Source organism: Perna viridis, chromosome 1, assembly GCF_037379345.1.
Source record: "Perna viridis isolate PV_CMFRI_1.1 ecotype Kerala chromosome 1, ASM3737934v1, whole genome shotgun sequence".
Lineage (NCBI taxonomy): Eukaryota > Metazoa > Mollusca > Bivalvia > Mytilida > Mytilidae > Perna > Perna viridis.
In genome coordinates this window covers 16592714-16619135 of record NC_142445.1, presented here as the reverse complement: position 1 = coordinate 16619135, position 26422 = coordinate 16592714, and the positions used below count along the sequence as shown (strand labels likewise).

General features: G+C 32.0%; 2 protein-coding genes and 1 long non-coding RNA gene across 6 annotated transcripts in view; 1 reads left to right on the top strand and 2 right to left on the bottom strand.

The window, feature by feature from the left end:
• Positions 1-13106, bottom strand: part of LOC148627494 (uncharacterized) — a 15161-nt gene extending 2055 nt beyond the window's left edge. Inside the window, exons 1-7 of one of the 2 annotated variants that reach the window (XM_088573984.1) lie at positions 12966-13071; positions 12560-12595; positions 7873-7991; positions 6271-6512; positions 5390-5543; positions 2133-2363; positions 1138-1294 (exon numbers count right to left, since the gene is read on the bottom strand). In XM_088573984.1, coding sequence (XP_088430110.1) covers positions 1138-1294; positions 2133-2363; positions 5390-5543; positions 6271-6512; positions 7873-7987 — 899 coding nt within the window. In that variant the 5' untranslated portion in view covers positions 7988-7991; positions 12560-12595; positions 12966-13071. Of the gene's footprint in view, positions 1-1137; positions 1295-2132; positions 2364-5389; positions 5544-6270; positions 6513-7872; positions 7992-12559; positions 12596-12965 lie in introns of both variants that reach the window. The other variant, XM_088573990.1, reaches the window with a different exon arrangement.
• On the top strand, positions 4875-7842 carry LOC148627495 (uncharacterized). The gene is made up of 3 exons (XR_015920852.1): positions 4875-5366; positions 7147-7216; positions 7404-7842. It is a non-coding gene; the product is annotated as an uncharacterized LOC148627495 (long non-coding RNA).
• LOC148627493 (sodium-dependent proline transporter-like) lies at positions 8945-26422 on the bottom strand. Of its 3 annotated transcripts, XR_015920842.1 has the most exons (17): positions 26241-26422; positions 25063-25170; positions 24199-24315; positions 23443-23896; positions 22963-23122; positions 22399-22531; positions 21843-21977; positions 21153-21256; positions 20488-20612; positions 19815-19927; positions 19102-19230; positions 18224-18323; positions 16462-16562; positions 15957-16130; positions 15138-15314; positions 12966-14518; positions 8945-12595 (listed from the first exon to the last, which is right to left on the bottom strand). XR_015920842.1 is itself a non-coding variant. In XM_088573966.1 (16 exons), exons 1-16 carry the CDS (start codon positions 26274-26276, stop codon positions 14414-14416), a joined length of 2271 nt encoding a protein of 756 aa, XP_088430092.1. In that variant the 5' UTR covers positions 26277-26422; the 3' UTR covers positions 8945-14413. The 3 variants fall into 3 exon arrangements, 2 of the variants coding, with proteins under 2 accessions (XP_088430092.1, XP_088430100.1); XM_088573966.1 differs by having other exon boundaries at positions 8945-14518; XM_088573974.1 differs by having other exon boundaries at positions 8945-14518; positions 25120-25170.

The following is a 26422-nucleotide window of genomic DNA, read 5'->3' as shown; positions in this document are numbered from 1 at the left end:
TCCAGATCGAAGCGAAATCATTTGAAACTGCAATTATGCATTTAATCCAGTTCTAAACATTGGTTAAGAGAAAGAGTTAAAACGAGCGCCTGTGACCTCGTCTTACATGGGTGGGCCGTCGCAACTCGCAAAGGGCCATATCCAGAAGAATACGTCAACAAAACTCTGGATCGTACTAATTTTGCTATTGTAGTCAATTACCGTCAATATGATTATGACATATCTATATACAATTACTACTCCAGCAGTGCTAGAGGTTGCCTGGCAAGATATTTTCTGACTTGGTGCCATCCTAACCTCTAGCATCTGACCTGTTAAAAGCCACCGCAAATTTGAATAAGCTAAGCATGTGTTTTAAAATATTTTAAGTCTTTTATAAAAGAAGTTCAACCCACCGGAAATCAAGCGATAAAAATCCATAACGTTTTGTTCAATACTTAGAAAAAATATGTAATGAAGACAGAGGTTGCCTGGCAAGATAATTTCTGACTTGGTGCCATCCTAACCTCTAGCATCTGACCTGTTAAAAGCCACCGCAAATTTGAATAAGCTAAGCATGTGTTTTAAAATATTTTAAGTTTTTTATAAAAGAAGTTCAACCCACCGGAAATCAAGCGATAAAAATCCATAACGTTTTGTTCAATACTTAGAAAAAATATGTAATGAAGACAGATATCAAAGCGACATGCCATTTTGAATTTTATCACTAATTGTACGGAACACAATACCTTTTTAGCAAAAAGAACTTAAAATTGCTAATGAAAATTCGATGGTTAATTTGATATTTTCGTTTCGCAAATTAAAATCCGTAATTTTATCAACCAGATGTACCCATTCAAATTGCTGAAAACCAAAAGTGAAGTTCATTTAGACTGCTTTCACAAAGGATTTCCAGGATTGCTGGATTTTCTCATTAGGTAAGTCATTTGTTTTTCCTCAGTATAGTCACCGTCTCCCGTGTTAGGGTAAAGAAAATGTATGAAATGTTTTAAATGGTAAATATTTTATTGTAATTCTGCCGATAACATTGAGCATCGCAACGAGCGGTATGCAATATAGCGCTCTGAAGTAAGAGGTTAATTGGGGTATGGAGGAACGGAATTCCAACCTCTAATGTTGTAAGGGTAATACAATTACCTGTCTTGATTTGACCTTTGTGGGTAGTTGTATGCATTTACATAAGGGTTTGATGGTTTTTGTTGTAAATATGGTCTACACTGAGGCTGAGGATACTGTTGAGTTGTCGTTCCCGTTGCAGTATATGTGGTATATTGACCTGGTCTATGGCTTGATGCTGAAAATGGTAACAACTTCTATATTTGTTTTAGAAACTTTTGAAATACTTACATTGGCGTTAATATGTTTTAAAACAATATTCATTATTTGTCTAATGATAATTGTTGTTGTAACACGTTCATCTGACAAAACTCATAAAATGGCGAACGGTTAGTATTGAAATACACATTAACTGATCAAAAAAGCAGGTGTAAATTAACTTCAAATCAACATTCAATATACGCCGTTCTCTGAAATAAAACCTTCTATTGCAATGCCCTTAAACCACATTCAACCATAACGTACCAAAAATGAATAAAAGTTGAAAACGCTTTGAATATGTTTGATAAACGGTCTTGTTTATCAAAACGACCTACGGCATTAAGTTAAAATTTCCATACGAGTGTGAAAATTGAGCAATTCCTGTCAAGTACTCTTTTGAAATCCAATGTGAATTTTCAGTTTACACGGAAATGTAACCGATCTACTATTAAAATCCTATGGGGTTTTTACTTAATTTGTGTAACTTTTGATTATAACAGACACAAGATCATCTTTATCTCTTTCTTCATCACTTAGTTATGTAATACGGAAAAATGTGTTATGCAACAGACTGACAGGAAGATGATACTTATCTCAACTCATTATTCAGCTAAGTTAGAATTCTCAATTTAAAATTACCTGCTGAGGGATATATTGTTTACGTTACTCCCTTAACATTTAACATTTTGAGTAGGTCATAACTCAAATAGAATTTCACAATGTCCTGGATTACAACTTTTATCAGGACATATTTTAAATTTAATGTTATTTTTTTTCGTAAATTTGAAAGCAAAATCATATGTGGTAACGTCTACCTTCCGATTTTGGCGTCGATGAAGACGTAGCACTTCCTGCTGTTTGAGATCTGTTCGAATCTGACGGATGCCGCCTTTTCCAACAACAATATGTTACCCAACATATGACAAGAATGAACGAAACAGTACTGACAAGAGAACCTGCAATTATTACAGTGTCTCTGGTACGTTTTTCCTCTCTCCTTTTTTCTTCATTATATGATGGTCCACGTTTATTGCTGGAATCATTTCCTACAAAATTGATTCAGTTTATTACTTATACAGGACAGTAAGACATTTGTAAAAATGATTAAAGACACATGACATACATACTATTCGTACATTTGTTCTCAATAATTCAAGTTATGTCTGGTTAACATTAAGACATTTGTAAACAGGATTAAAGACACATGACATACATACTATTCGTACATTTGTTCTCAATAATTCAAGTTATATCTGGTTAACAATAAGACATTTGTAAACATGATTAAAGACACATGACATACATACTATTCGTACATTTGATTCCAATAATTCAAGTTATGTCTGGTTAACAGTAAGACATTTGTAAACATGATTAAAGACACATGACATACATACTATTCGTACATTTGTTCCCAATAATTCAAGTTATGTCTGGTAAATCTACAACCAGTGTTTGCGAGTTATTAGTCTTTCTGTGGCAGAGAATGCAAGAGTACATGTGCAAGGTCAACTATAAACGCTAAAACTTTATTTGTCTCTATGATAAGTCTTAAAAATCAACTATACACAAAATTTGAAAGAAAACAATCTGATATGCAATCTTGAAGAACACGTTTGATACTTATAAAGCATAGTTAAAAAACACATTTCCATCAACTTCGTACAATGATTAGTAACAGTTACTGAATTGATTTAACACTTAAAAGCACATAATACAATATGAGACAAAACTAGTTTGTCATGTTTATATACATATATAAACGGCTAAATGGATTGAAATCAAACTTGACACAAAAATGGACCACCGCATGTAGATGTGCATTTTTTTTAAATAGTCATAAAATAACAAAAAGTCGTAGAAAGTTCATACTAGATTTAAAAATAGGCCTCAACAAGGGCTTCCTATCGGTCACATAAAATTTAAAAAGTGGCCGCCATTCTCTCACAAAATAAAAATTCGAAAAAAATCATAGAGCCATAGAAACTGATTTAAAATGGGGGAACAATTTGGCCAAAAGCACTCCAATCGAATGCAAAAAAGTATTTATTACACGATTTATATGTTTTGATTGCTTAATTAAAGTATTAATTGATAAAGTTATACGTATCTCACTCGCTTGACCAATTAGTTCTTATGTAATTTAAAACTGAAAATAAAGAAGCATGACGCTAAAATATCCTTTTTTTTCTCGCTGTTCATTAATGCATTGCAAGTCCTTCCGCAAAAGTTTCCCATTAAACATTATACAAATAACCTCACAATAAACACAACTCCAGAAATCAAATCTGCTTTGATATACCAGTCTGTAAAATACATCTTGCATTATAAATAATGGAAAACGATAACATTTGTGTTGAGGAAATTATATTTATACACTGAAGATTCTTTTGAGTAAACATAATTATCTTGTATTACGAAGATTTCATTTGTTTTATCATAACTTTGTAGGTGGTGAAATAATCAAACGCGCCCTGAGGTCAATTGAACCCTGTCACTTACAAAAAGAAAATATCAAAGAAATATTATATAATGTACATCTTTGTAACATGTTGAAGTGTTTATGTTTGACACTGACAGAGAAGGTATTAAAGTTACTATGCTTTGAATTCTTTACTTGAAACCTGCAAGCCATATAGTACGACCTCACACACTTAAATATGTATCCGTGATAAAATATGTCATTTCACTCATATCCTGATGGGACAATATATTGCAATCGCAAAGAGAGCATTACATTTAAGTAGAGATGCGAAATTTGTTTCTTGGTGTTCATAATTTTATAGTATTCTGCTTCAAGCAAGGAGTTAATTCATAACATGTCATTTGATATGAGCTTGTCATATTTTAGTCCGATCACTTGAACATTGGATCTCAATGGATGATACATGAACCTATAAATAAAAAATCTTGCATTCGTTCTGATGTTATGCGAGATGGGAAGTTTTCAATCGATTGACCATCTTTCAACAAATAATACCATTTTTCATTTTCTTGCCTTAATCTGTTTAGTGTAAACACATTTATTAATCAATTTAAAATGGAGTCAAATGTACTATACATTATGGTAGACCTAGGGCAAGGGAAACAACTCTTACAAATCATTGGAACGTTTGTATTCAACATTTAACATCTGAATCTCAGGTAAGAATCTAAGTACCTCGGACTGATTTCATACTGTTTCATAGGAAAGTTTGAAAGGCTTTGGTGTAATAGAAAAGCATATCACTGATTTCAAGAGTTATTTCCCTTGCTCTAAGTCTACCTCCTTAAACAGAGGATTCGGAAACAAGACAAAAAAGTCTCATACTAATCAGTCTCCAGAAATCATCAATACTAATTTTATCATTTGCAAAATGCATTACTCAGGAAGTAGGGTTTAATGCCCATTAATGATTTATTTGCATAAGTGCATTTGGTATACTGGTAAATTAGGTACAAAGATAAAAGTCGGATATTTAGTGCTCAAATCGTAAATAAAAAATCCAAAATAATGCAAAAGAAAGAATTCGTGTTATTTTTATTGTTAATCTCAACCGCTTGTTCTGTATCAAAAAGAGTTTTGAACAGTAGTAAATATATTAACTTAATACTGTCCGATATCTCATCTTATCCAAATAAGAGAAATCAATTGAATTAAAAAGGAAAGGTCATGACCAGATAAAATGTAGTAAAGTATCACAACAAAGTATAATTCTGTATAAATGTATGTTACAATTCATACCTTACAAATGTATTTTTATTTGGAAGTTCGATTAAGGTAAATTCTAAATACCTATAATATTGCAGAAGTTGCATCGCTGAAAATAATGACAATGTAATATATTGATACAAACAATCCTAGTCGAATGAATTTTTTCACATTTACTAAGATCAGTAATATCAATGATGCTAAGTATTTTTCTTTTCAAGATCTTGTTCACTGAAGAAGTAGTGATACTGATTTGCAAACGAGGAGATATCTATGACGTGAAAACACTGGAATAATAACATAACCGTATAGCACAAACGAGACAAAAAGTAGAGAGACTTGTATTTACAAATGTCAGGTAATCTTTATTGTATTACTTACCTGTTGAGTCATCATCATCGGAGCAATAAGACGTAACTTCTAGTGTAATGTCATAACCATCACCTCTATATTTCTTTAACTCTTTGAAAGCAATCTTTATTTCATTTTTCCTCGAACACCAAAGAATAGGAGGAAAAGAATGACAATTAAAGCTCTGAAATGAAACCGTTTATTCAATTCATCATCATTATTTATCATATGTGATATTTTTATCTGTTTAAATTTTTTTTTTGTATTTTAACTATGTTTTGAATGTTATGTTTATCTGTATCGTATTAAGAATCTAAACATTTAACCACACATTTTGTGAATACAATACTTTTCATCGACAAATGTTTCGGTTGAAAATTAACAATGACCAATGAGCAACTATGACCTTGTACAATATTCAAACTCCAATTGCATTAGACGAATTAACGTAAATTTAAATCTTGACAAAAAATGCAGAGATTATGAGATCATGATGAATAGCATTTTTGAATTGGTAGAAGAACTGTTTGACTAAGTTCCAATAATTTGCTTTTCCTTGGTGATAATCTAAAGTATAGGGTAAGACAAATTTCTAGTAGTGTCCACGATTAAAGGCTTTCTAATGTAGATACAATATATATCAACAGCAAATAAGTTCGCATTTTTATTTCTTATTTTCTGAATTATTCGTTTTTATCCCCAAAACCTTCGGTACACTTTAATAAGAGTTAAAAAAAAATACTAAGCAGAACCGTACCCGCATGAGTGTATGGCTTAAAGAGAATTATTTGTAAAAAATCTCTTGTTTGTAGATTTGCATGATACTAACGTCCGACCTGAAGATTCTATTCGGAACAAGATTCCAAAGCACAATAATATTTTTTTTTTATTTATAAAAAAACATACAATACCTTTTCATTCAAGTCTCCTAGACCATCATAATATGTCATTTGAAAGTCACAACTCTTCATGGAATTATTATGTACACGAACACATAAACTAACACAAGGTTGCCCTACTATTGCATCATTCCAGTCCAGGAAATTTATTTCACATTCACTGCTATAGATTCTATTCTTTGCTCGTATTACATATAAAGTGTCAACCTCGTAATATAAGGGTTGTTTACACGTGTTTACATCACTTGCATTCACTGAAAGACAATTTTCATTAAAATATATTTATTATTACACATTTTCTTTACAACATCAGGATTATTTTAGGCAATGGCGTGACACTGTATTTTTGTGAGGGTAAGAATCTCAGTCTGTCGCATATTAACTAAGTGACCATAAAGACTGTCGATAAGGAGGAGTCAGATCTGACGTAGCAAAACAACAAACAGAAGCCTTTGTAGTAGGGTTAGGGGCATACACAACACTATTATAGGCATTACTTTTCTGTTACTGGAGTTACATAGTTAAATTCTATGACATGCTTGTTTTGGCCCTCTATTAACTCTTAATCCTAACATAGTTAGGACTACAACCCCAAAACTTAACATCCACCTTCTTTTGTAGTTAAGAACCCTATTGTAAGGTTGTTATAAAATCTCATAAAGATCAAACAACTGATATTCAAGTTTTGCAAGAAAACCAAGTGTCTAAGGACGACGACACCTTATACCATTACACGACCACAAAATTGTTTGGGTCATATAAAAAATGTAACACCAGGTTATATTACCACATCTACATAAATCAAATACATTTTGATTAATATCGAAACCTAACTGTAATTGTTTTACTTTTAAAATATTTCTGTTTGTTTTTTCCCTTTATCCACAGTACATGTACCATGAGTTTGAAAGATGCGAAAATAAACCAATATTGATTTGTTTTGTATTACGGGCTGCATGTAAGTATGTTTACCTGAGGTCTGGGTTGGTAATAAGTGCAACTTTGTCATATAAATTAAAACGTACGAAGCAACCTCTGCAGCAATTGACAGCTAAATGAATTTATCTTTCTTACGTATGGCAAGAATGCTATCAAAGACGTGCTAAAAGTTTGGTCAGGCATAGCATTTTAGATGTATATTGCAGGCCTTACCAACGGAAGGGAAATGATACAGCTGGTATACAGTATAGCAAATAGTAAAACCAGAGTAAGGATGTTGAGATCATGCATCTGGTATCATGTTATTAATAGGAGAGACGGTGCTCGAGGTATCATAGTATGAAATGCAATTAAACAGATATCAGATAAGATATGGTCTAAAAATTAAAGGAGACAAGACATCAAACGAAGTGTAGTATACGTCATTGTCTGTGTCTATTTGAAGTGTGTTATGTAATTTGTTTAATGAGTTAAACATGAGCCGGTTGTTGACATGAATTTTATAATAAATATTTGAAGCTAGCGTTATTCTTAACAATGTTCAACCTACACCTATATTTTTATAGTATGATAGGTCAGTTTAATACAAAATAAACCTATGTTATACTAAATATGGTAAAAGATGGCATCGTTTTGTATTATAGTTTGTCCCATATGGATGAAATATGTACTCACGTATTCTTCTGAATAAGGTACAAGAACAACCATTAACAAAGTAAACAATACCAAAGCAAATGATATTAACTGTCGAAGACCAAAACACGGGATGTTTTCTAAATTGTCTTCTCATTGTTCTGAAAAAAGTGTAATCTGCATTAATTATATTAAATTACATATATTAATTAATCGTCTAAATTGAAATCAATAAACACTTTTACGGGGTGATAGATCATTGACAACGATGCGGAACATAACAAAAAAATAAATGAATTTTTAAATATGTTTATCATCACCAAATGATAGTACAATTTACATTGAATATTTCGGATAACCGATATCTTTCTTCAGCATAAAACTAACAAAGTTCAAGATCAAAACATTGATTTTAAATCCGAATTGCGCTGTTGATGATTGTACCTTTATTAAAGGCACACATAAATAAATAATGAGGAATCTGAATGAGAACGTGAAGGTTCCATCTCTAAATGGTGAGAAGTGTGAGAAATGTCGTGGAACTGAAATGAGTTATCATATACTTCTATACTTTTTGTATCGTGCTAGAATTCTAACAAATAGGCTTCTGGAACAGGTTTATATTGCTACAAGATTGAAGTCATTGTTATGGTCGTCATCATGAATTCGCGGATCGTTACGGTGTACTCATCTGCGCCATGAAAACTAATTTGTTCAACTTGTCATAGTTTTCCTTTCCTCTTTCGTCTACCCTGGACTTGACTTTTATGAGCAACTCGGTGGATATTTCTAGAAAAGCAGAGGACGCTTACTTTACCGGTGCACCTGGTCCATGCTCCCAGTTTTTAGTTGAGTCCGAGTTGGTCAATTGGTTTTGTTGCTTTGTGTGTATGATTTTATTTACTTTGTCTTCTTTGTTGTGTTTGTCTGTTTTACCGCTATAATATTGCTTCCCTTGATTTCTCTTTCTATATAAGGATCCCATAGAGACAATTATGAATATATTTCAAAGGAATATTACAGTAAGTAACAATTGTAATGAGTGCTAAGTTTATAAAATTAATAGATATATATGTAACTTGTTCATAAGAATGGACGTATAGATAAGTCCAAATTCAAAAATGTTAAAATTGGAAATTTATTAATAAAAAGGGAGTTTACATACCCACCACGAAATAAACCGTGGTAATATGCATATTTACATATTGTTGCAAGAAAAAGGCGTTTCAGATGTGTAAAATTAGAAATGTAAGTTTTATAAATCATACTTTCCTCAAATTGTGAGGGCTCAATATTTTCTGCACACATGCATAACTACATAATATGTCCCTACTACACACCATGTTTTATGAAATTCTTATCAGCATTTTTAGGGAAATTGCTATGATAAAAAGAGGACAAATTAATTGACGGGTAGAGGAACGGGCTAACACGCCAAAAACATACCTGTTGAATTGGGTACAAAAATAAATAATGAAACATTTTAGAAATAATGTCAAATTTATGACCGGGAACTACATCATTCCACTATACACCAAATCTTCAAAGAGGGACCAACGAAAAGTTATAGACGATAGATTGAAAAAATCTACTTGGAGTAATGAATATATATCATGTCTTCAACCGTAAACTTTTAAGTCTTAAACAAACATCAGCTTTAGGATTTTATGAAAATCAAACAATAAGTATGTTGTATTTAGCTTAAGCAAAAATATTGGTTTGTAATTAATTAGACACTATTATTGGGAGCCTTTGAACTCATCGCACGTGCCATTTAGCAAATATATGTTTTATCCAGATGCTTTTAAATTGTGCTTTTACAACATGAAAGAAGCAAGCTGGTTCCAAATTACAGGCGCATTTAATAGTCGGAGGGGCGGGTATTCATAAAGTGTAAAATAAAACATTCTGTGTTCTTTGAGAGGAAAATGACATTTTCACCCAAGTTGTCTACATTAAAGAATTTTGATGGTATTACTATATAATCTCGAAATATGAGCAGGGAGACATGAAAAGATCTTCTTGAAATAAAAATGCTCTTACTTACGACAATTTAATTTTAACGATTATTCAAACCTCATGGATAGAAACCACAAATATAGTTATAAAGCAAAATGAAAGGAACGGCCGTTACTCTACATCTATAAGTTACTAAAAGTAAATCTATGCAATATGCGAGCATTCAAATACCAGTTTTGATTTTAGAATTAAGCACTCGAGGTAAAATAAAACTCCAATACTAGTTTGTACTATGTTATTTATCGAGCAGCAGTGATTAAAAAGACAGGACTACTTTTAGTGGAGTCCGAGTTGCTCATTTACTTTTTTTACTTTATATGTATGATTTTAGTCACTTTATGTTCTTTGTTGTGTATGTCTGTTTTCCATGTCTGGTCTTTGTCCCTGGATTACATTCTTTTGATTACCGCTATAACCTTGGTTCCCTCTTTTGCATGGACTACGTAACGTTGAAACTAGTAGAATATATAAAATGTTCGTTTAATAGGAATCAAACCTTCACTCAAACGAACAACATAGTTTGCATGTCTTTCGAAACTGACTTACAGTCAATCATTACTAGAATCTGATATTTAACAGTGTATCCAATAATTGAAGTAATAATTTGAAGTTCGATAGTGTATTGAAAAAGCTTATAAGACTTAGCCTTGACAAATTTGTCAGTTTGCCTTAGATTATTTTCCTGAAAGTTGCGTTTTGCGAGCCTTTCGTTCTGCTAGTTGGTTTTACTTAAGCAATGTCTTCATCATTTTTCACCATAATCTGTCAAAAAGACAATTAAATTTCTGAAGAATAATGACCCGGGCCATTGAAACAATATAAAACTGTCTAAAACAGGCGTAAGCAGGTGCTCCCAGTTATTTATTTATATAACAGGTAGAAAGTGGAAAGTTCATCTTTGTTTAAGTGGGTTTTTTTAAAGTAAAAATTAACTGTCTGCAACACATGCAGGTTTGTAGATAAAGAGAAGATAACTCTTTTTTATTTCGTTGTTGAAGGTATCAAATCGAGATTTAGAAAAGCATTTTGCAGATTAACTATTTGTGAGTTAGAAAGAAACGAAACTGAAATTTGCGACTTTGTTCAGTCAGATGTTTAATATAACAAGGAAAGAAATATCGTATTAGATAAAAATATTTATATTTAAGCCTGTTATAACACTGTACACTAGGAACGTTTAGGTGTTTGGTGTCAGTTTTGGTCGCCAAATTTGACTATTTGACATTTGAAAGCTTAAACAAAATATTCAGGCCTTCAAATATTATGTGTATTGAAACTTAAATATACTTAAAAATAAATGTTTAGGGTAAATGCTGAATATGAAATGATTTAATTAATATCATTCGAAATAATATCATGTGTATACTTCTTAAGGACATAAAGCATGTAGAATGTGATAATTTTTAAATATAATACATACAAGAGAATAGAGACCAATGTACACAAGCCCCGACATATATTGATCATCAACCACTCATCGGATATAAATCGAATGATAATCAATTGATAAGCTTTGTTTATCGAACACTTGTCGATCACATTCCCAAAGGGTTTGATCGAGGATTTCGATTAGAAATTTCTGGTCAAAGTTTGATCGATTATTGGTTACTTTGAAAAAATCTTTGAAGTAAATTACTTTTGGTAATTAAATTGCATTAAAATGGGCAAGAAGTATATTTCTTAGACATTTGAACTATTCCTGACTACTTAACAACAATTAAGTTTTAACCGATCACTTATAAAAAAATGATCACTTTTTATTCATCTTAAACATCGATCAAACTCTGTAGGGAGTTTGATCGATAATTGTCCGATGAACAGAGGTAATCAATCAATAATAATTCGATTTGTGACCGATAACTGATCATGGTCAGTTTGATCGATTAGTTGTGTCGGGACATGCCTAACGATTAACATCTTACTAACTGATCTATTTCATTAATTTACCTTGAATACCTATTTATATAATTTAAATATGATTTATGATACGGTTAAGATTATACCTGTACAAAAATAAGCACGCATTCAAATATTCGCAATACCAGCTGCCAAAACAAAACCAGACGCAAAGAATTGTTTTGTGGTTAATGTATATATTTTGCATTCTTTATCAGTTTCATTAAGGGTGAAAAAGCTAGGAGGAGACAATACTTTCAGGAACAGGATATCATGCATCTGACGACATAGACTTGATACAGACACAGACCATAAACAAGATAATTAACTAAAAGAAAACACACACAAAGTAAATAATAAATATAAAACCCGTACTCCGCTAAAACCTTTGGGTACAAAGTAAGTGAACCCGTAAGAACCACTCACCGGGTTACTCATATAATGTCAAATCCTAATGAACTACGACATTGTGATAGAATCTGGTTTTATGATGGGGAAGTCCTTTCCACAACGACGAGTATACTCATAATAAAACAAAACACAAACATTTCAGACAAGCTCAAGCGTCTTTTTCAGATACGAGTAAAAATAATTATTATGAGTTTGTGTAATAATATGAAACGTATGAAATATAATACATTCCTATGAAGAAAAAAATCATCTCTTATCTATTTATATAGTAACAAAGCGCTGATGCACAAAATAGTGGTCAATTAGGCGTACTGACGAATGTGTTACTTGTAATTACAGGAAAAGAGCGAGAAAAGGGGAAACTACAGGAGCAAAAATAGTATTGTAAACAAACTTTTCTTACCTTTCAACACTTTTTGCACGCGCTACAAAGAATCGTCTGCCAGAAAAGTATTGATTAAACTTATCAGACTACTACACACATCAAACAAGATATTTTATTTTTATCTCTCGCTCTTGAAGAATCAACCGGTCAAATTCACCTTAAATTACCTTTTTGTGCCTATATTATTGCAAGTTTGTCATATTAACCATCACTCCTATTTTTATGTCGATTTCTCTGACTCATCGCGGCAGGTGAGAAAAAGCACAGGTAAATACTATTAGAACTGGGGAAGCTGTATTTGAAACTGATTTAATTCTTATATTTCGATTCAGAAAAACAAACATTATATCTCTAAATGTAAATGCAAGTTAGGTTACTCAGCACTTACACAGTTAAAGTATTAAAGGAAGCAAAATGCTCTTACCTTTCTGAATACTCGTCAAATTACAATTTTACTCCCAAGAGATTAATCACTCCAGCATCTGTAGTATGAGATAGAGTGATGTAACCAATTCGCTAAATAGTTCCGTTTACATAGTCTTATCAAACAGAAAATTGGAAGCTGATTAATAACTGAATGCTCCCAAAAATCATTATATCATGCTGTTTATTAACGTTTTTAAGACTCTGTAATTTGAATCATCTACCAAATTGAAAATTAATTATGTAGTTTGCAGCACACTTAGTTTCATATTTGAAGATAATTAATATCAAATCTGCTCAAACTCGCGTCTTAAAACTTTTTCCACCGTTGTTTACATAGTTAAGCTCACACGTACATGCCTTGTTGGCATCTCAGTCAATTGTTTAGAGTATGAGTGAAGTATCTTTATCGTTTATTCCCTGAACCTCATCAACATGAATAAAACTGACAGGAATTCTCATCATCAAATTCCGTTGTATTAATCCTTTATAATTTCAAGTTTTTTAAAGTATTTACATATGTACATAACTCAAAACGTATCGCATTAAATATTTGATAGCATTTCTTAATACAAATGTTTTACTAGAGTGCCAAACTTACTCTTTGTATCTTACTTCATTTCTTATAAATAAGCAACAGTACATATTCATTCTATAATATTGAACATGCATTACCGATATGTGAGCACAGCTTTTCTTTGAAATATATATGTTTAGAACAGCAAATGCACTTATTCATTTTCATTTAATTAAAACCAATTGTTTATTGTGTCCCGAATAAAGTTTGGGATGATGGTAAATGTAGCAACATCGCGATGTATCACTTTCATTCACCAACATTTTAGTTACTTAAAATCATCATTTTTATTTTATATTGACACTTAAATGATTTTATGAACATTTGAAATGTATTAAAAACAATCTTTAAAGTTAAAAGATACAGAGATGTAAATGCCGATGACGAATATTACTAATACGATATACAATGGGAAGGAAATTCAATTAAAACTAAAGTGTAATCTCATCTCAGTAAAATGAATCAGTAATATAAGTTACCAGAAGTAATTCCCAAAATAATCCAATAAAAAATACATCCTGGTACATTGTTAACATATCATATATAACGTTACAACAACAAAAAATGCAAAATCAAAAATTACAAATTTATAACTACTTAAAAAAAAATAACTACGCGTTTGTAAAAAGACAATGTATAAGACAGCTTAATATCTTAAAATAGAGTATATACGTAAATTAATATTTTGAAATTGTAATAACCAACAGTTTTTATCACACAATTATTTGGTTGATTGTCATCCATTTCCACAAGACTGCAACAACGAGCCGACATTTGCCATCAATTAGATTGATTGTAACACCGGGAGTTTTATAAAACAATAATGTGTTTTGTCAAGTCATAAATAAGAAGCATATGTTGTTTTCCATATTTCACACTGTCGATTCAAGCGTCTGGGTTGTTATTCTCGATACTCCAGCTTCTGATAACTGCCCAGCTGATTTTCGATATCCTGGTATTGAATATACGCTGGAAGCCTATGAAAATGACAATGCATGTCTAAATGCTTCAATTTTTGTATGCGACATGTACATAAATAAAAAGTTTAAAAAAATTAGAAAAATATATATATAATAAGACATATGTTAATTTTTCAATTTGAGGTTAGTAGCATTGAAATGTTATTTTAAATTTTGATACATGTATTATATGTATAATGTTATTTTTGCATGAAAATCTTTTCAACTTTTATCTAAAGTTTAACACCTTGACACTAACCATTTGACACAAAAAAGTAACCGACATGTTTATAGTTTTAAAGCCCTATCATTTCACGTTATTCATCTTTGTTTTATTCATTAGAATTTTTGTTTCCTCTGTTGCTATACTTTGTCATACATGTATATTAGTAGAATATGATATCTCATCTGTTAGTTCATATCAGGCATGGGGTAATTTTAATGAGTGTAATGGTAATGCTTTGTAATGCATTAGTTTTTTTCAAGTTATTCAATGTAATGTGTAATGCTCTTAATTTTGCTTCAAAGGTAATGGTAATTCAATGCATTACTTTCCCCAAAATGCATCATTATATGTGCTTAGTCAAAATCAGAAACACTCAGTTGCCTTAACTTAATTGGATTAAACATATCCTACCCTAGATGATATGTAAGATTTGTCCAAAGACCGGGAGCTGGAGTATGCTTTATTAAGGTACGCTCCTCTCTCAACCCATGGATCTAAGACCCAATCATCTACATACGTAACTAACTGACGATGTTTCACCAATGCAGGTCCCCATTCATCTGTAGGAGACATCAATTCTCGCACTTTCTGTAGAACAAATTCAACCATTTGTTATTTATATATCCTGATTATTAGGGCTATTTTGTATTTTATATTATGAACAACACCAAACAAAAGTAAGCTTATTCATAGCACGAGGTGTTATTTAATATAGAGGTCCTGACGAATTTTTTGTTGCGTCACTACAGAATTAAGTGAAATAGCATTTCATCGCACTTAAATCTGCACCATGAAAAAAGATTTATTCAACGGGTCATAGTTTTCCTTTCCTCAATTGTCTACCCCGGACGACTTTTTGTGAGCAACTCGGCGGGTGTTTCTAGAAAAGCAGAGGACGCTTACCCTACCGGTGCATCTGGTCCATGCTCCCAGTTTTTAGTGGAGTCCGAGTTGCTCATTTGCTTTTGTTACTTTGTATGTATGATTTTAGTTACTGTATGTTCTTTGTTGTGTATGTCTGTTTTCCATGTCGGGTCTTTGTCCCTGGATTACATTCTTTTGATTACCGCTATAACCTTGGTTCCTTTGATTACTTAAATGTTATGTACCAGCTAAAATTGCCTATCTGATGTCCCTTTTGACTGTACAGTTTCAGTTAATGCATCTTTAAAATATTTTCGGTAACATATTACCACATAACAAAGGACATTTAAAGTGTGTTTGACTCACCTCACGCAGCGTAAGATAAGAGTCAGCATGTCCAATTCTGTAAAGTACTACTATAGGTATTGAAATAACCATCATTACAGCCAGGAACCATCCTAAACCATCAGCCCATGTTGGAAACTTATAAACACCGTACGTCGAGGGTTCATAATCCACAAATGTAAACACAAAGATAAACTGAAAAGTTAAAATTGTTTAACAACATCGAATTATTCTTTAAAATATATTTTTTTTGAAAACAGATAACTCATTTCTCTTGACACAAATAATTATTTATCATAAATCATAAAATTTTGCACCATTTTACTGACATTCAAATACGATTTCTTATTAACAACATAAGCTGTTAAGAGTTATCTTTCTTTGACAAGAACTGTTGAACAACTACATGCTCTACGAGATCTATAAATATTCCTAAGTCTTTTATGTAAAATGTGGTTTAACAAAAACTCTATGTTTTACTTTAAATATTTTGTTTCGTGTCGTTTTTTATCTCAATAAAACTTACAACTAGTACAAGAGGACTTATTGCCAACCATAACACTTTCCAAACAAATAGCATTTTAAATCCAAGCATGACCTCTATGTCTTTCATAAATCTATTAATTCCTGGAATACAATTTCTTTGTTACAACAGTCAATAAATATGATAAATTCTTAGAAACAAACTAATCAGCATAAAAGTACTCATCATGTTTGGGCAAAAAAAAAAGATTATATTACTTTACCTACTTGCTCTTAGAAAAAATCGTACACTTACTGAAATAATTATTGCACCACAAAACATGCATACGTAATTAGTTGACCTCACATTGTATTAAAAATTTAAAAGAAATCAGTAAATGATGTTCGGGTATAAGGCTGTGCCACATGTACAATATCCGAAATGTCATGATCTTTCAGTAAATATGGGATCGGATACAAGGCCGTGACACATGTACAACATTCAAGATGTCATGTATTTGTATTCGAATAATCCAAATAATGTTTTTTTTTCAGCATATTAAACATTTGATATGTATTTATAAATTTCGAAAATAAAGTTCATCCATGCTCTATCGGAAGACCATTGACATGCTTCCGTTTATCCTCTGGTTGCTTGTGTTGTATATTTTTCCATGTGTTTACTTTGGACAACTGTGTGACTAGATAAGATAATTAGTCCCTTTCTTATATACTTATATTTGATGTACTTTTTTTCTCATCTTATTTGTATAACACATTGATTTTGAATATCATGCACATTGCAATTTCAAAATATATAGATAAAACTATATTTTTGACAAAATATGTATACATCTTCTATTAATATAACCATTTATATTTAAATCTACGAATGTATGAACGCGTATTGTCAGATTGAATGTGAATTGCCGGAATTGGAAATCAGTAGCGAGTTTTACTAGTATTAAAATCGTCTTTTTTTAGGTTTGTTGCGATACTAATAACGTTCCTGTTTGAGGCGTCTTACTTTTTCGCCAAATTTGTAATTGAGCTATATTACTTTTGCGTCATGGGTGTGTATTATTTTAACGCCATTGAATGAATGTTTTAATTTGCGCCATATACAGGTGGATAAAGATAATGGAAATCATAATTCATAATGAATAGAAATATTTTTGTATATTTTGCCGATATGTATATACTCAATAAAGACTAGGTATAGTTTTCGTCCCTAGATTATCATTCATGCGTTTTGTCGTTTCCTCTGGATATCAATGTAATGTTATACAGTTAGAAAATTCACAGCTAGAAGCAACTATAGAAGATAAGTCATATCAATTCGTAGTGCTACTTGTTTATGGTTTAGTGAATAAAAAAAGGTTCTTTTCATTATTAAAACTTTATTACCAAGGTCTAATATGAAGAATTCAAACAGATCCATATTAACATGGGTTCCTGTTGATCTCTTTAGAACTCACTTGCACCTGCCGTCACTAGTTTCGGTGATATTTCTTATAAATGTTGTAGTTGACTAGAACGAATCTGATTTTATTAAATATCAAGATGAAAACATCTTAAATACAGAGCATGTTTTTATACTCTAATTAACCTGAGTGTATTTTACCTGTTCTACGGAGCAAAAAGTATATGATTTTTGTGGCACAAAGGTAATACACTCAGTTGTGCAAAAGTCACTTTTTTAAGCAATTTGATTATCATTTGATGCAAAAGTAAAACGCTACCTGTTTAATTTCACGAGTATTTCAGTTACAAAAAAAGCCCCTTCAGTATATCACTGAGAACTAAACAAACGGTATACCACTTACCATATACATATGATATACATATGCATTCAGCAAAACCTATCAACAGAAGGGTCCAACCTCCCACATAGTTATCGAGTATTTGAAGCAGGTATATACCACCCTGAAATATGTTTATTATATTTTCTAAAAAATCATAAGGTACGGGTGTATTCTTATGATTGTGTATACATTGTAATACAAAAACTGGTAACAGAGAACATAAGAAGGGAGGGGAGGTTATGTCCAATATACTTAGATGGTCTTGGTGATGAATAAAATCAATGCATATTTGCATAAGTTAAAAAATTGATAGAAGGAAGTAATCCTGAACGTAAGTTGAAATATCTTATTATGACAGACCTAAAAGCTTTTCGCATATTTCTGCTATGTTTTACAAGTGTGGGAAGTATGATTCAATATTCATAAAAATATATAAAGTTTTTTTTCTAGTTTTATGCTTTGTAAATTTGTGTACGTTTTCTTTAATTTAACTCCTGTTTACTATGGAAGGTAAACCAGGGATAACAATTAGATAGTGATATAGGTAAAAGCAAAAAAATAAAACCAATATAAAACATACATGTACATCGAAACAAAAGTAAATGAGTAACCCGGACTCCACTAAAAACTGGGAGCACGGACTGGGTGAACCAAGTTTCATACTGACTTAAACAATGTAAATGGTATTTACAAAACAATACATCTTGGATATCTATTCCGTTATAACATTATCTATTTTCAGTACATAATGAGTTACGGATTTTTTTTCTATGACAGAAAATAGACAGCATTAATACAATTGACCCGTGCTTTAGATTTTAATAGGACTTTTATTGCACATGAATGGTTTAAATAATATTAAACAGCCAACGAGTTGGCTTCAAACCATGTTTCATTACCGGGCATGTGAGTGGAAGTCCTACAAGGAAGAATACAGTACAGATTAAGTAGATAACCAATGTCTTTGAGTTTCGTAAATGCGGCCACTGGTCTGTTACTCCTGTCAATACTGTTTCCAACATAGCAAACTGCAATTTATTGAATAAAGTTGGAATAAAATATATGAATCAGTAAATTGTGTCACTTTGACTTTTATGAATATGAATGTCTTACTATTAAAAATAGCCACTTCAGTCTTTGTAATCTTCAAAGCTAATTTAGTTAAAACAAAACATGCAGTGGCACGCTTTGTATTGCTAGGTATAATCCCAACTCGTACTGGTTAGTTGATATCGGAAAGCACCCAAAAGTCGATTACTTAGTACATGTATCTATAATGTCACCAGAAAAATTGGGACGAAATTCGGATGGACCTGCGGACAATGTGATTCCAATATAGCTCCCATTCATTGAATGGGGTATTATATCAATCAATTAAAACCCTTTTTGCATTGGTTCAGTCTTTGTGAGAGAAAAATATAAGAATTAATGTCTTTTTGTTTGTATTTTTTAAAATATTTTTTGGCGTCCTGATATCCATATTTTTTTTTACTTTGTTTTGTTTAGCAGTATTTTCAATAAATATGGCAGACATATAGCCCGGCGGGTAAGTAAAGTGACAAGAAAGCTTGATATGTCAACGAATATAATTATAACAGTTGTTTTAACTAACCTGACTATCTAAACCAAGTGTGATTAACATCAGAAAGAATAATATCGACCAGAATGGTGCACCAGGCATACTTGTTACTGCCTCTGGATATACAACGAAAGCTAAACCTGCGCCTAAAAACATGAACGACAATACGTTATTTATAGTAATACTTACAATTAGATAAACAATATGCTAGACTGTGTATTATTTTTATGTTGCGTTTTATTTGCTACAAGTATAAGAACAAAGATAGCTTTGAATTGGGATATTTTAACACAATAGTAAACACATCGAGTTCGGGTAGTTTATGTTAATAAATACACGCGATCGATGTTTGACTTTATTCGAACATTAAACTACGATTTGTTTATGGGACGAGATCATAATATGAACCAAAGAACTGCATTTTCATTCTCTATAAAATCGGATACATAATGTAGTTGTACAAATAGATTCAGAAATGTTGTAGTCTAAAAACGGCAAGAAACAATGTGTGTTATACATTCCCTATCAAGTTTACACAATATTTTGAAAAATCTAAGCCTCTCTGAAATATCATTTATTCCGTATATGAATAAATCAATAACAAAGGTATTATTATAATATCGAAAATGACATACATCGAAATGAAAACGAATATTTATCATATTATTAAGATATCGATATTATAAATGATTGACATTGCACTTACCATCTTGTGCAACATCCTTGACATGGACTTTCAATCGCCCTGCCATGTAACCCAAGAATGAGAAAATGACAAAACCAGCAAAAATACACGTAAATGTATCTCCCACACATACAATGATAGAATCTCTGCAAGACAAACAATAACACTCGAGGATAATAACATTGCTACGATACTAAAATGGCCACACAGAACCCAATTTTTTTATTTAAATAGGGCGCTGACATGATGTTTGGATATAAAACCCCCGTCTGCTTCATTTTGTGTTGGAAGACAACAATAAAAGACAAGAGACAGAAAATTTGTGAGATTTTCGACCAATGATGATACTTTATTATTTTGTAAAAACTATTGACCGCATACCAATTGTGTCCCTTGATTAGTTTTGTTCGTATTCTTCCTTGATTTTAAACATTGGTGATCCAAATGTGTACACCGTTTTAACCCCTCAATGCATTTTCTCTGTGTTTGTTTGTTCACAATTGGATTGAAAGTGTTGGAGAAATGAAGATGAAATTGTCGTAAACATCAAACTGTTGGCACCCCAAGATTAAATATACCAATGATGGACATGCCATACACATATGTAGATGTATAACTTATACATAGTGTAACTTTAAAGACAAAACTTGACATGAAGGCAATAGATTAAACACTGATATATTTACTTGAGTATATTATTATGGAATCTGTTGTAACTTGACAAAGTAACCAATCCACCACCAGCTATAGACATTGAGAAGAATATCTGTACTGCTGCATCTTTCCATACCTACCAGATCACGTAAAAGTTATATCATTTGCTGTTAAATTACCATTATAAATTTAACAAATTTGTGGCAATAGAAACAACTATTACGACAGAGAGAAAACGGTAAAACACATTATATGAATGTCAAACGTATAGAAACTTAGATCTTAACATTTGCATGCATAAGATTCAAATCTTTTTTTCCAGTAAAAGATATGGAACAATGCAAATGTGTCCTTATAGTGAAGATAAGTATGCAAACTAAAAACAATACTTATGATTTGACAGAAAATTTGTTGTATCGATTAGCAATTGAAGTTACGTAATCAGCTTTGTTCTGATAAAGAACTCAGAGGACTGTTATTACTCGAGTCGTCAAAATAAAACATCGATAATTGGAATTTCCCTTTTCCAGTACTATTTCAGATTTTTTCCCCAACGTATATTAGGGGTTTCCTCCAAAAGAATTCGATTCAAAGCATTGGCACTGGTCAAATATATCTTAAAGTTTACAAATTGTTAAGCATTATGATACTATGAGTATGGGATTTCCGCTAACATTAGCACAATTAACATCACAATACCACTGTATATAAGACAAATGTACCTGAGCATCTAAAAGCCTTTCGAAGTCTGGAACAATGAAATAATAAATGCCATCTCCAGCATTGTCTAACGTTACACCACGGAAAAATAATATGATAAGAACGACGAATGGAAATATGGCGGTGAAATATACAACCTGAAAATTGAATTTTTGTAAATACTATAACTATAATCTGATAAAGCTCCGGTCAGTGTTCTGGAATAATACTAAATATTCATTTCACAATTAGATGTTTTGTGTCTTTGAAGCAGCAAGCGAGGCACCTGATTACATTTTCTCTTTTTAGTTGCAGTTCTTGCTATTTCTGCTTATATTTTTTTGTTTTGTTTTGTGCTGTGCGATGTGTTCTTAGTCTACTCCTGGTATTATTTTGTTGTGCTGTGCGATGTGTTCTCAGTCTACTTCTGGTATTATTGTGTCCTTGTTTGTACTCTCGGTACTGTAGCATCGTCAACGAATATGAGTTGTTTTCAAAATCTTTCTTTGTTAGTTCACTTCCGTTTTAACAGTTTTACAATTGAATCTTAGTGAACATAATTAAATAATAACCACATACCTTTCCTGTTGTTTTGATGCCCTTCAGAAGACAGAGAAAACAAATAAACCAAGCCAACATAAGACACAAGACTAACTCCCATTTAGGTTGACCAAAGTTATCGATGCCATCAGTAATAGTAATTGCCTTATTACTGGAAGAATAAGCAAAGTTTATAAAAATCTCAATTTAATCTGACATGAGATAAAGACTTATTGACGCTTTTATATCAGGGAAATAATTGTAGTAATTTTCTTAACAATGCAATTTGATTTTTGTATCCATACTGAAACAATTAAGTCAAAACTGTTTATTGCAGTATTGTACTTTCTTGACAAAAAGATTGATTGATTGATTGATTGATTGATTTTTGTTTCGTTGTTGTTCTGTGTTCCCTTGTTATGTCCCTAAAGATGACTTTTTTTATGTCACAGTCCATTTAACACAAACAAAATTCATTGGGCACAAGATCGAGAAATGCTTCAGTATAATATTGTACTTAAAAGCGTAAGCTTACCATAATTATTATTAGTCCCACCTGAATTAAGTACTAAGTTTGTGTTTATCCACAGATATTACACTTACTTCCAGTATTCCTCAGCGGCTGATATTCTTTTTAATCCAGTAACCTTAGTAAACATAGTATCATTCCACAGTCCAATGAACTCTTCTCCATTGTAGCATGTCCCATTCAAGTACTTTGTTTCTGACAAACATTTTACTAATGGCAGCTTGTCTGCACAATCTAGAAAAGAAGGAACAGTGAAATATATTTAAAAATTAAAATATAGGCGATATTTACTTGCAATGTATTAATAATTCTACTTTTTCAAAAGGTTTTAAAAGATATAAATGATATAAAGCTACCCCTTGAAACAATCGAAAGTCAAAGCTTCACGAAAAACCCAGTGACATATAATTATTTAAATAAGTGCTTATATAATTGTAAAAAATACTGAATTTGATAAGTCTTGTAGGTTTATAATCTGTTTTGAACACTTCAGAATAGCTGATAACTTCGTTTATTTTGTTCTATAACATGCGTGCATTGTATGTTCATCTTACATTTTGTGTTCCAAGCGTTGTTGCAGCCTGCCCATGGAAGATTACTGGTGAAAGAAACGAAGAGGTAATAATACGACCAGGCAAGAATCATATTATAATACAATGATGTAAATGCTGACACTAAAACCATGGCAATTCCAACTCCTTTGAACATCGGAGCAAATTTCCAACAAGTCATTGGCCCACTGCTACAAAACTGCCCAAGTGATGCCTCCATGAAAAATAGAGGAACCCCAATTAATCCCATCATCAGGACGAAGGGGATCAAGAAGGCCCCTCCGCCATTACGGTAGCATAAATAAGGAAACCGCCAAACATTGCCGAGTCCTACGGCGTATCCTAATAGGGAAAGGAGGAAATCAAAACGCCCAGTCCAGTTCCCACGCTCTTCATTTTCATCTTCTCCAAAAATCTGCTTCTTGCTGTCCGTTGTTTCTACAGTAGCTCCAGTGCCCTGAAACAAACACTTCAAAATTATATCAATCCAAGCATATTATCAGATTCATTCTATTCAAACATATTATCAGATTCATTCGTTCTTCTGTTTACAGGAAAAATAAAAAGAAATAGGTGTTTTAAAATATTACATGTTGTTTTATGTTGATCAGTTGTTTTGTGTCAATTGCTTCACAGACAAAGGTTACAATTCGAGAGGAGGTCATACGAAACCTCAATATTTGGACATCAAATTTTCATTTGAAATTAAGGTTACGGGTCGTCTGTAGTTATAGAAAGAACATTATTTGTGTTACCTACTGTAGATGGCGTTCTTGAGTAGCCCTTTTTATCGTTGTACACTCCTGGGTCTCGTTTGGTTGATATTTGTCGGCTTCCTAATGAAGTTTCCTCTGAGTCATAATGATTCTCTCTATTCTGTAAGTTACATACACCATATAAATGTACAAATGCGCAAATTCAAGATGAGATAATCAAAACAGGTACATGTATTCATTAAGGCTAGAAACCACTAATTTCACTTCAATATTCAATGGCTTCTCTGGACTTTACCTTAACTTTAACCTGCAGAGGACTATATATCAGCATGATTCTACATATGTCAGCTCACAATCCTCAGAATGGCATGTGAGGTTAGCAGACTTACAGTGCAGTACTGGTCACCGGAAGTGAAGTGTCTATAAATAGCAGTGTTTTCACAAGATAGGGGTATATTTAGAAATCATTATGGAGATTAGGCTTCACATCACAAGAAGCAAAATGCACCTATAAAATGTACAGAAATGTTTTTCCTTTCAGAAACTGTTCAAATTTTTTAAATAAGATGAGAACTTTTTTCACAGCACTATGAGGAACAGGAGTAATTTCTGCGTAGGACTATTTTTACGTACGTTCCAAATGCTCACTGGTTGAATTCGTGGTCTGTAACCTAAATATGGTGAGATACACAAAAGAAGTGCGTGAATTCCTTTGTTTTTAAATAGTCAAGATAGTAAACATTATTTCTGTTGACTGATTATAGCACTCATATTACTCGTTAATGTCCTTTACAGTTACATGTATAAAACCATTATGTTAGGATACATATATAATACTTGAATGCTCAATGGGACGAATCCCAGTACCAATCCCATGATTTCATTTTAACATATAACCTGATCTTACCCTATGACCTCTCCTTTCTGCGTATAAATCAGGGTCGGGATCGAAAGTCGGATTTACCTGTCTACTGTCCACAGAACGGCTCTCTGAATCATAGTTGTCTTTTCTAGCCTATTACATTCCAGAAACAAAATGTGATTAGGAAGAGACACAAAAAAAAACATTAAACGTGCCAGGTATTCAGCTTAGTTTTAAGAATTATGAATTGACATTCACTGCCAGTAGATCTATATTCAACCATAATGAAAAAGCTCAGGAAAATTCGCTGTTTACATAGCCTATATGTATTTATGTTATTACATGTATGTTGGTGCTTACTTATTGTCAAATTTTACGTTAGGTATTACTTCTTCTTTCTCTCTGTTCCTAACACCTCTATGTAAATCATTTTGTTAACTGTCAAATTTGTAACGAAAACACATTTTTTCTGCTACAATACTGAAAACTGTTATCGCGTTCATTCTATTCTTTCTGACTTGTAAAAGTTTTACTTCAAATTTTAGCCATTATGCTAATTGTTATTGATGTGCGTTCCACTTACTTATCAAAATCAAAGGAAATATTGACGAGATTTATTCCACGAGAAAAGGCAGTTTTAGAAACAGATTCGAATATCAAGCTTAAGCCGGGATTTAATAAATTATTTTTATTCGTATTGGTATAACATTTCTTCCTTGTTTAGAAGCGATTCATAACAGAATCCTATTATATAACGAATCAAATGGAACTTGATACCCATGCAGTCGTCTGCGTATCTCTGAACATATCGGATAATTTTGCAATTTTCGTTTTCCTGTTCATAAATAGATCGATACGTTGTTTTTCTTTTAATTATTCTTATTTGTTAGTATATTCATGCTGGCTAAAGTAGTACTAATTACAAAAATAGACCATTATGAAGGTTAATGCGTGGTTTTCCAATAAATAACTAGGATCATTGATCCATGGCCAATGACACAGATTAACAAAATATTAGCCTTTTTTTTATACGGGTTCAAAGCACTGTGTATAGTTAATATTAAAATTCATAATATTATGTGTCTTTTTATGTTTTTTGACTTCTTGAATGCCTGGAATCAGCGTGAGATTTTAAGCAATATCTTAAAGCTGAATGTATACTGTTTGTTTAAGCCATACAGTTCCGTGTTTACATTTAATCAAACTATACGTTTGTTACTTACGCCGCCTTTCAACCCATAGTTTTTGTTTGTAGCCATATCGATGAACGGATTTATAATATCGCCACCATATTTCGACAGTCTACCCTAATTCCACCCAGAATAACATATTTGGAATAACGCCACGATTCAAACACAGCGCTTCATCGAGGTTTTGTTTGGCCATTCACCTGTCAAATGTCACG